The sequence below is a fragment of the Camelina sativa genome, chromosome 11 (assembly GCF_030686135.1).
Source record: "Camelina sativa cultivar CO46 ecotype springtype chromosome 11, ASM3068613v1".
NCBI classification, from domain to species: Eukaryota; Viridiplantae; Streptophyta; class Magnoliopsida; order Brassicales; family Brassicaceae; genus Camelina; species Camelina sativa.
In genome coordinates this window covers 41,768,193-41,779,815 of record NC_141890.1, presented here as the reverse complement: position 1 = coordinate 41,779,815, position 11,623 = coordinate 41,768,193, and the positions used below count along the sequence as shown (strand labels likewise).

General features: G+C 36.6%; 1 protein-coding gene and 3 pseudogenes across 3 annotated transcripts; all 4 read left to right on the top strand.

The window, feature by feature from the left end:
• Positions 1–1,264: 1,264 nt before the first annotated feature.
• LOC147935259 (molybdenum cofactor sulfurase-like) lies at positions 1,265–2,491 on the top strand (the record flags this gene model as incomplete). Its single annotated transcript, XM_087472927.1, has 1 exon — positions 1,265–2,491. A coding segment is annotated over one exon (1,131 nt), but the record flags the coding sequence as incomplete, so codon positions are not given.
• Positions 2,492–4,034: 1,543 nt separating this feature from the next.
• LOC104725700 (transcription factor TCP19 pseudogene) lies at positions 4,035–7,394 on the top strand (annotated as a pseudogene). The gene is made up of 2 exons (XR_015572828.1): positions 4,035–6,058; positions 6,265–7,394. The product of XR_015572828.1 is annotated as a transcription factor TCP19 pseudogene (transcript).
• On the top strand, positions 4,112–5,860 carry LOC104728810 (molybdenum cofactor sulfurase-like; annotated as a pseudogene).
• A 527-nt stretch (positions 7,395–7,921) lies between the features above and the next one.
• On the top strand, positions 7,922–9,905 carry LOC104725698 (alkane hydroxylase MAH1 pseudogene; annotated as a pseudogene). Its single transcript, XR_015572827.1, has one exon. The product of XR_015572827.1 is annotated as an alkane hydroxylase MAH1 pseudogene (transcript).
• Positions 9,906–11,623: the final 1,718 nt, after the last annotated feature.

Here is an 11,623-nt window from a genome sequence, read left to right as displayed (position 1 = left end):
TGGACAAAAAAATTATTTTCTAAAATCAGCAAAAACAAACAATTAAGTGATCACACGATCATAAAATTCTTTTTTTTCAAAATATTTCAAAACACTTAAACTTGCAGATATTTTAGTCATAATCCAAACATATATCACTAATTTTGTTTTTTGTATAATCGATGATTATAATAATTTGGTTATATTTATAATTTTTTTCGTTTTTGAAAATGAACACTTTTATAATAATTCTTAGTAAAAACCTAAGAAATTTTTAATAGATATTGAAAAAAAAATTTGTATCCTCGACACAACATAATTGACTTCTACACTACTAAGAGGGGGTATTGAACTTGTATTTGGTAGGATTTGGTATAATTTTACTATTTTAGAGTTTTGAAAGATTTGATTGAGTTTTTAGGAGATTTGATTATTTTTTAAAGTTTTTATATTTAAAAAAACAATGAATGTGATTCTATGAGATTTTGTTATTAAACTTTGGGTGATTTTAGAATATTTTACAACACAAACAATTTTTTTTGTGTAAATTATTCACCTTCTTTCTCTTTGTTCATTCGTATCTCTCTTACCTCCATTCTAGGGTTCTTGATCCGTTTCTCTTTAGGTTTTGTTATCTTCCCAGTAAAACTTTTTTAGCTTCAATTCGTTTGTTTTCGTGTCTCCTCCGTCTCTTCTATTTCGTCAATTCGGTCCTTATAGGGTTTTAAGATTTTCTCCTTCTTCCTTGTCCCTTTTTGTTTCGTTGGGTTAAAGCTAACCCTACATTTACTTTTTGTTACTGAATTTTTTTTTTCTTTTCGGTGTTTAGGGATTGGTGAGTTTAGTCCGGCGTGTTGGGAGAAATTGGCAAACTTGTAGTGAGGTTCTGAAGCAAAATCACGAGTATTGATTTCCCCGGGAAAGCAGAGAATTAGTGGGAAGTGTTTTTGGTGGGAAGTGTGAAGGAGAGAAGAAGAGGAAACCTATAGGCATTCCAATTGCCTTCTCATAGGTCCCAATCAGAGTTGTAAAGAACACAAGACACAAGGATTTTTATGGGTAGTTTAAACTACCTCTTTTCTAATATTTTTTTGGGTTTTATAGAAGAATAGAACTATTGAGTTCTAAGAGATAAAGGAGAAGATAACACCAAATCCAATAGAGTCAAATCCAAACATGATTCGACCCTATCACAAAACCAAAACAAAAGATCAAGAAACCAAAACCATAAAACCTTCGACCGCCTAATCCATGTAACGAGGATTAGGCTTCCTTCTCCTAACGGGCCGGTCCAGTAATAGCGACCCATCACCTTCACGGCTGCTTCTCATCCTCACCATTTCACGGTGCCACCACTTCCGAGCATCCGTCAGATTCAACTCCCACCGTCACTTCCGCCACTCTCCGCCGTGATTTCGCTCAAACCACCGTCTCCACCATATCCCCGGACACTCAATTCGCCGATCCAAATTCTCTCCCTTCACTCCAAGAATCGTTCTCCGATTTCATCCAAGCTTACCCCAATTACTCCGACACTTACAAGATCGACCGTATCAGATCCGACCATTACTTTCACTTGGGTTTATCACATTACACGTGTCTTGATTACATAGGAATTGGTTTATACTCTTACTCTCAGTTACTCAACTACGGCCCTTCCACTTACCAGATCTCTTCTTCCTTGTCTGAAAGTCCTTTCTTCAGTGTTTCTCCCAAGATCGGTAACCTCAAGGAGAAGCTTCTCAACGATGGAGGTCAAGAAACAGAGTTTGAGTACTCGATGAAGAGAAGAATCATGGGGTTTCTCAAAATTTCCGAGGAAGACTACTCAATGGTCTATACCGCCAATAGAACTTCAGCTTTCAGACTCGTTTCCGAGTCTTACCCGTTTAACTCAAAACGAAAGCTTTTGACGGTTTACGACTACGAGAGCGAGGCAGTGAATGAAATAAACAGAGTCTCTGAGAAACGTGGAGCCAAAGTAGCTGTAGCTGAGTTCTCATGGCCAAGACTCAAGATCTGTTCATCCAAGCTAAGGAAGATGGTTACTGCTGGAAAAAACGGAAGCAAAAAGAAGAAGAAAGGTATTTTCGTCTTTCCGCTTCATTCTAGGGTTACAGGATCTAGGTATCCGTACCTATGGATGAGTGTGGCGCAAGAAAACGGGTGGCATGTAATGATCGATGCTTGCGGTTTAGGACCTAAGGATATGGATAGCTTCGGTCTTTCGATATATAACCCCGATTTCATGGTGTGTTCGTTCTACAAGGTGTTTGGAGAAAACCTTTCCGGATTTGGTTGCTTGTTTGTCAAGAAATCCACCATTCCGATTCTTGAATCTTCCACAAACTTTAAAATATTTTATAATCATGATTTAGTTGAAATCATTCTGTTGGTTTTTCTTTTATTCAACTAAAATATTTTAAAGTTTAAACGACTCAACGAAGTTTTTAATTCATAATGCTACAATACTTTAAACGATTGGTTTTGAAGAGCCATACAGGATTCGTTATATGGTATAGCGCTAACCGATCAACGTATGGTTAACTGCAAATTTATAAAACAGGACTAAATTTGTGTATTCGGTTGGCGTCTTGTACTACTACTACCGAGAGTGATGAGCCTCAAACACTACTTGGTAAGCGCTAAGCCGCTAACCGAAGATATTTGTAACTCATAAGCCATTGTGATCAAAGTAGTATCTAACTATTTCTTCCTTCCTAGTTGACAAATATATGTAAATCTAACATATATCCTTAACGTGAGTTATTAATTATTTCTGTACTGCATATACGGATTACTGAATATTTCTAGAAAATGATCATCTTTGAAAAGCGAAATTTCTAAACTGTGAAATTTTAAGTCACACTCATCATTATATTTTCAAAACCTCAGCAGCCGCCACCAAGATCACACTTGCCCTCTTACGAAATAGTAATAGTGTAATACATGATATAACATGAGATTTTTTTTTTTGGGAATAAATTTTACACAAATAATAACGTTATAAAATTGTAACCTTTTAAATATATTGTAACTTTATATATAACTGATTCGGATATTAGAAAATTAGCGTTAATCGTACTCATTGGCTGATCTCGTTTACTTAGAAATGGGCATAGTCTGCATAGTGGTATATCTTAGCATGTAAGCATTGTAAATAGCTAAGGAAACAAAAGTAAAGAAGAAAACACTTTCTTGACCACTAAAATCAACGCGTTCTTAAGAAAGAAAACTCGTAACAAAGTGTTACACTTTTCAGTCTTTTCTCGATAATAATCATTACTCCCCTGCGAATTTGCTTCTGCTTTTCTTTTTCTCATGTACTAGTTTGGTTCTATATTACAATATTGTATTTATAGTACCAGTGCAGTTATCTCATATAAGTTATAAGTTATATATGATATTTCTATGTAATTCACCACCACAGTTTCAACAAAATTCATAGTCATTTTGAATGGTGATTGAGTTTTGAGACGTCTAGTCCATGATAATGTACATGGCAGGTTATACGCATTCACTATGATTGTGTTCATATCGGGACAATATATTTACTTTTGTATTTATTCTATTCTACACAGTAAAATTAAAAATTGTTCTATGATTTTTTTTTTTTTTGGGGTACTATCATCGCCTCATCTCATCGGTCATATACATTTTTATTAAATAATAATAACATCATTCGAAATGTTTTTACCTCAAACTTTATCAGTATTTTTTAATCCATTCGTTACTAATACACTGAAGTTCGCTTGTTTCGTTTCATCCGCTGGCTTATTCTGCTGATATTAACCCTCCAAAATTCAATATAAATTTTGGTATTTTCCAATTTACTTTAACATTTTCTTATTTTTAAATTTCAATAGAATCAATTAAAATTTTAAAATTCTACCATATGATATGAATATATGATTTTTTTTTTCCCAATGATATGAATATATGATATACAGGGTAAAAGACAAGAGAAACACGCTTTTGTCTTAGGTGCACTATCACTACCTTTAAAAACTTTAGACTTTAGTGTATTTAACACAAGCTAAGGCTAATCACTTGACATCACAAAAAACACCTAAATCTTTGCCCCCCCCCCCCCCCCCCCCCACCCAAAAAAAAAAAAAGAAAAATTAAACAAATGCACCAACCATGTCCCGGAGATTCACCACCACCAAACTGCCTTCACGGCTGCTTCTCATCCTCACCATTTCACGGTGCCACCACTTCCGAGCATCCGTCAGATTCAACTCCCACCGTCACTTCCGCCACTCTCCGCCGTGATTTCGCTCAAACCACCGTCTCCACCATATCCCCGGACACTCAATTCGCCGATCCAAATTCTCTCCCTTCACTCCAAGAATCGTTCTCCGATTTCATCCAAGCTTACCCCAATTACTCCGACACTTACAAGATCGACCGTATCAGATCCGACCATTACTTTCACTTGGGTTTATCACATTACACGTGTCTTGATTACATAGGAATTGGTTTATACTCTTACTCTCAGTTACTCAGCTACGACCCTTCCACTTACCAGATCTCTTCTTCCTTGTCTGAAGGAGAAGCTTCTCAACGATGGAGGTCAAGAAACAGAGTTTGAGTACTCGATGAAGAGAAGAATCATGGGGTTTCTCAAAATCTCCGAGGAAGACTACTCAATGGTCTATACCGCCAATAGAACTTCAGCTTTCAGACTCGTCGCCGAGTCTTACCCGTTTAACTCAAAACGAAAGCTTTTGACGGTTTACGACTACGAGAGCGAGGCAGTGAATGAAATAAACAGAGTCTCTGAGAAACGTGGAGCCAAAGTAGCTGTAGCTGAGTTCTCATGGCCAAGACTCAAGATCTGTTCATCCAAGCTAAGGAAGATGGTTACTGCTGGAAAAAACGGAAGCAAGAAGAAGAAGAAAGGTATTTTCGTCTTTCCGCTTCATTCTAGGGTTACAGGATCTAGGTATCCGTATCTATGGATGAGTGTGGCGCAAGAAAACGGGTGGCATGTAATGATCGATGCTTGTGGTTTGGGACCTAAGGATATGGATAGCTTCGGTCTTTCGATATATAACCCCGATTTCATGGTGTGTTCGTTCTACAAGGTGTTTGGAGAAAACCCTTCCGGATTCGGTTGCTTGTTTGTCAAGAAATCCACCATTCCGATTCTTGAATCTTCCACTAGCTCAGGTATGGTTAACCTCGTACCTACCGACAATCCTATCTCACTACACGCATTGGAAATCAACCGGACAGAAACAGAATCTGAAGAAGCATATAGCTTTAGTTCTAGTGTTGAATACAAAGGCTTAGATCATGTGGACTCACTAGGGTTAGTAGCAACAGGGAACAGATCAAGATGCTTGATCAACTGGTTGGTAAGTGCTCTCTACAAACTCAAACATTCGACAACTAGTCGTCTCGTTAAAATTTACGGTCCAAAAGTTAATTTCAATCGAGGACCAGCGGTAGCGTTCAATCTATTCAACCAAAAGGGAGAAAAAATAGAACCGTTCATCGTGCAGAAGCTAGCCGATTGCAGCAATATCTCACTCGGAAAAGGTTTCTTGAAGAACATCATGTTCGAAGAAGACTACGAAGGAGTGAAAGAGAAGAGAAGAAACAGAGACGCTGACGAACAGGGGATCTCTGTTCTCACTGCCGCGTTAGGGTTTCTTGCGAATTTCGAAGATGTTTATAAGCTTTGGATATTTGTTGCTCGGTTTTTGGATTCAGAGTTTGTAGATAAAGAGAGTGTGAGATGTGGTGTTCATGTTTATGAACACAAGAACCGTGAAATTGTCTAGTCTCGGCTCGGTCTTGTCCAGTTCGGTTTGGGTTGGTTAATAAACAAACCGGTTCAACTATCAATAAAAAGGTTAAACACATTTCAGTAGTTCGGTTCTGGTCAGAGGGAGAGAGAGAGAGTGATGTGGTCGAAGGCCAGGGCCCAGGGCCCATTAGTAAGCCCATATTGGTTCAGTAGCTAAGATGTGATCTACACCGTTGATTTGATATGGGAGTATATAAGAATTAAACGATGATCTTTGAGGGGCCCTTCTTCCATTTTTGTAGGGTTCTTGGAGAGGATAAGGTGAGCTGTGAACTTTTTGATTTTTATACCTTTTTAGGGTTTCCTCACTTTTTTTTTCGTTTGCTTTTTCCCCCTTTTTTTTGTCACTGTTCTTTAATTTGCCTAAAAAATTCAAACTTTTTAAGGTTTTGTTCATCTGTCAAATTGAAAGATAACATTTTTCCTGTAAAAAAAACAAATTTGACTTAAATTTCTCTTCTTTACAGAGAAAAAAAAAATCAAATCTTTGGCTAATTTTGGAGGTAAATGGAGTCGAATCGAGAAGGCAAAGCGATACGAGAGATTGACGAAAATGTTGACCAAGTAGTAACAATGACCAATCTTTTTGACCCGGATCCGAATACCAACCCGGGTTTACTCATGAAGAAAGAACAAGTCGGGTTTTTGCAGCCGTCGACGACGATGATGATGTCTAACTCGCTCGAACCGGCTCCGAAGAAGAAGAGATTACCGACGAAAGACCGTCACACGAAAGTAGAAGGACGAGGTCGGAGGATCCGAATGCCTGCGGGTTGCGCTGCTCGGGTCTTTCAGTTGACCCGTGAGCTCGGTCACAAATCAGAAGGTGAAACCATACGGTGGTTATTGGAACGAGCTGAACCGGCGATAATTGAAGCTACCGGAACCGGTACTGTACCGGCTATTGCTGTTTCGGTTAACGGGACTTTGAAAATTCCTACGACCTCTCCAAATGACGGTGACGGTGACGGTGACCTAATGAAACGGAGGAAGAGAAACTGTACGAGCAACTTCGTCGACGTTAACGAACACGACAGCTGTCATAGCTCCGTTACTTCTGGTTTAGCTCCGATCACGGCGTCAAATTACGGTGTTAATATCATGAACGTTAATACGCAGGGTTTAGTGCCGTTTTGGCCTATGGGTATGGGTATGGGTACTGCGTTTGTTACTGGTGATCCGAATCAAATGGGCCAAATGTGGGCTATTCCTACCGTTGCTACAGCACCGTTTCTGAACCTTGGTACTATACCTGTGTCTAGCTACGTCTCAGACGCTTCTCCCGCCGCTGTACCACAGATGGAAACTAGCGGTGGAGAAGGCGGTGCAGCGCAATCGCTGAGGGATTTTTCGTTGGAGATTTATGATAAGAAAGAGCTTCAGTTTTTGGGTGGCTCAGGGAACTCGTCTCCATCATCGTCATGTCACAACAAGACTTAGGGAAACTTAACTGTTAGTTCTTGTTTTTTATAGGTCAGTTTAATCTCTGATTTAGGAAAAAGATGTGTAAAAGATTTGGGAAGAACAATTCAATCTTTTATATTTCCATCAAAACATTTTGGTAATGATTAATGAATGATATGAGACTGTCCTATCATATTTTTAAGATTCCAACAAAAGTAATGAATTGACATAAGAGACTAAATAAACATAAAAGGAGAAAAGCCAATATGGTCAAATGAGTGTGAGGTTTTGGGTTTTGTTGGGATATTTGATTGGGAGGCAAGTAAAGCAGAGGAACCGGTAGAGATTTGCGGGAACTGCGATTAGAGGCGCTTTATCAAAGGAGAAAAGGATGAGTTTGAAATTTGCATGCCATGTGAGGAACAATGCTGTGGTGAAAGAGAGATGCACAGTGGAGAAAAACAGAGGAAGAACAAGAGGATGGGGAGAACAGAGAGGATCCGAGCAATATTAACATTAAGATATGGAAGTTATAAAAACCAAGACCTTGATCAAGCTCTTGAGTTCTTCTTCCATCTCTCAGATCGTTTGTGTGTTTGTTGCTTAAGTTTTGGACAGTAACCGAGCTGGTTTTTTAATGTCTTTTATTAGCAATGATCACCTAAGTTAACTATTACACATAGTAGGTGGGAATTGAATTGAATAAAGAATAAATTTGAAAATGAGAGATTATATAAAGATCTAAGCAAACCATTTAATTCTAGGTTTCTATTAATGGTTTGTGGCACACAAACATGTACCATCTCTACCATCATTCTACTCTACTTCCCAATGTATATACTTAATAAAAGATAAATCTTGCATTTTATCTTATTACAAATCTGTGTATACACTTTTAAAAATAACTCTGTGTCTGTTTTTGTTGTTCTTTTCTAATTTATAGCATATGTAATTAAACCTCAGAATCTTTCGGATAAGGTTGAGCCTATCTCTTCTCCTAAATTGCAGTGACTGACTGAGACGCTACCAGTGATCTTTAAAAGTTTCGTCTCATCCATTTGTGGTTAGTAATTGCTAATTGGTACAAAACTGCACTTATTATGATGATAGTGCCTGACTGCTTTGCACGCAATTCAATATTTTAAAATAATTGGATAACTCATAGCTGTAACAAACATATCATATTTCTAGTTTGTCTATAAATTATCTTTGTTTCCTCTTCACGCAAAGACATCATCACAACATTGATTCATCTTTGTTTATCAACCTTCCTTTCTCATATGGATTCAATAAGCTTAATTGGAGTTTCCATAGCCATCATTTGCTTTCTCATCCTCCATTGCTTCCTCTTCAAGAAACATCTTTACCGGTTCTTTATAATTAGCTGGCCGGTTGTTGGGATGATTCCGGGTCTTGTCTTGGTGCTCCACCGTGTCTATGAGTTCACCGTGGAGCTTCTTGATAGCACTGAGTTAAAAATTTTATTCAAGGGACCGTGGTTCGCCGGAATGGATATGCTGCTCACAGCTGATCCAGCTAATATTCACTACATAGTAAACTCAAACTTCTCCAACTTTGTTAAAGGTTCCGACTTCAAAGAAGTCTTTGATGCCTTCGTATATGCTTTACTCACAAAGGACTCGGTGGCATGGAAGAATCTGAGGAAAGCTACTCATGTCATGATCAACCATCAAGGATTTCAAAGGTTGTCAATGTGTACCATGAGAGGTAAACTCAAGGACGGGCTTGTTCCATTTTTTAATCATATCGTTAAAGATGGCACAACCGTAGATTTACAAGAAGTGTTCAGGAGGTTCACGTTTGATATAACTCTAGTTACAGTAACCGGGTGTGATGATCCTAGATCTCTCTCCATTGAAATGCCAGAGGTTGAGTCCGCTAAAGCTCTAGACGATATAGTAGACGGGATAAAGTATAGGCATGTTAAACCTAGATTCTTGTGGAAGCTACAAAACTGGATCGGAGTTGGGATAGAGAAGAAGATGACAGAAGCTGGTGCCATTTTTGATAGAGTGTGTGCAAAATACATATCAGCCAGGAGAGAAGAGATAAAAAGATCACAAGGGAGTAATAATGATAATTTTAGTGGAGAAAGTGAAGATCTTTTGACATCGCACATAAAGCTTGATACAACTAAGTACCAGCTCTTGGATCCTATCAATGATAAATTCCTCAGAGACAATGTCTTAGCTCTACTTCTAGCTGGGAGAGATAGCACTGCCTCTGCTCTCACTTGGTTCTTCTGGCTTTTGTCCGAAAACCCTAAGATTCGCCAAGAAGTTTGCGGGACCGAGAGAAGTTTGCGGAATCGAGAGAGGTTTGCGGGAACTGGGACTAGAGGACCTTTGTCAAAGGAGAAGAGGATGAGTTTGAAATTTGCGAGCCATGTGAGGAAAAATGCTGTGATGAAAGAGAGATGCACAGTGGAGAAAAACAGAGGAAGAACAAGAAACAAAGCAATGATGGGGGAAACAGAGAGGAATCGAGGAAGTCCTGATTTAATTCTAGGTGGCAAATAGTAACAATAAGATATGGAGATGATTGTAAAAACCAAGACTTTGATCAAGCTCTTGAGTTTTTCCTCCATCTCTCAGATCTTTTGTGATTTGCTGTTGAGCTTTGGGCAATAACTTAAGTTGTTACTTGGCTGATTTTTATTTAGTGTCATTTTTTTTACTAGCAATCACCTAAGTTAAATATTTGAAGAAGAGATTACATAGAGTAGGTAGGAATTGAACTAAATATAAAGAAGTTTGTTTAAAATATCGAGTAACCGTTCTTGTTGTCTTGAGTTAATGTTGTGATTTCTCAACCATACAAAATAAATAACAAGAATTTGTCTCCATTGGCTGATGAGTATCCGTACATATACCATAAATGCTATAAATTCTCAACCATACATGTAGTAGTAATGCTACGTCAAACTGTGTGGTAGACTAGTGGTAATGGTGTCGAACTGGCAAATGTTGAAATTGCCGGCCGTCAACAATCATGTGTCTCAATGTTTCTGTAACCGCATGAGGAAGAAAAGAATGTCCGTAGTGGAAATACAAGCCAAGTAAATATTGATTCCAAGTTTATAGAAATATGTAGAAATCGTCCACAAAGTTCGTCTCATCCATTTGTGTGGTTTGTAGTTGCTAATTGATACAAACTCCAATTATTAAGATAGTGTCTGCACACAATTCAATATTTAAACTAATTGGATAGCTCATAGACGTAACTCGTAAGATATAATATTTCAAAATATGGGAAAATTTAGGCAGAAAGTTAAACTAATTTTTAAGGTCTATAAAAATGTGGATTTTCTTATATTATATTAAATAGTTACACTCAAATTGCAAAATGTAGATGGTTTTCCTAAGACATGGAAATCGATTCTTGATAAGGAGACTCCACAGCTTAAACGGAAGTCACTAATTCATCACAACTTGGTTAGAAATATGCATATTACCAAACAAACTCACAAAGACAAAAACAAATTTATACTATTCTTTTTGGAAAATCTTATTACAAGCCAACCAATAACTATGTTTGTTTTAAGTTCTACCGTAAACCTTCTATAAATTAATAATATTGGGACCCTGAAAATCTATTAATTTATAGATGTTTTATTTTATCGAATTATTAATTGATGGAGAGAATTTCCTAAATTAGTAAATTTTTACATAAAAATATTTTAAAATTAGATTTAATTGTTATAAATAATATTTTTATAGAATCATTTACAAGAAAAATAACAATTATCATGTTTTGAAGTAGAAAACTAAAACTTTTGATATAGTAAAAATATTTAGAAATAAGCTATAACAAAAATTAATGTATATATATATACATACATATATTTTGATAATATTATAATTATTAATTTATATTATTGATGGGACCATATATTTACAAATGTTTTTCAAAAAGTTATTATCTTATTATATTATCGTATTGTGTCCAAAATTATACTGGTTCGATTTGGGACCGAAAATTTTTATTAATTTATAGAGATTATTAATTCAACGAGTATTAATTTATACATGTTCTACTGTATTTCGAAACCATAGCCTACACGTAATTTAATACGGAGACAAATTTAAGTGTGATGAACTTAAATTTTAGCTTGTAATGGGGGTTTATTTTATGCTTAAGCTTTTATTTTTGATTAATGGGGTTTTGTTTACCTTAAATTTTACTTGAACGGTACCTTGTTTACCTTTTGGTTATTTACCTATATTTCTAAAACCAATTTTTTGTTTTCTATTTTAATTTTAAGTTAAGTGTGCTTAAAATTATTAATGTAAAGATTAATTCTACTTAATAAAAAGACTAAGGACTCACAAATTTCAACCGAAAAGAATTATAAATAACAAAACATAAGAAAATATTAGAAAACTCACAGAATTGGGTTTT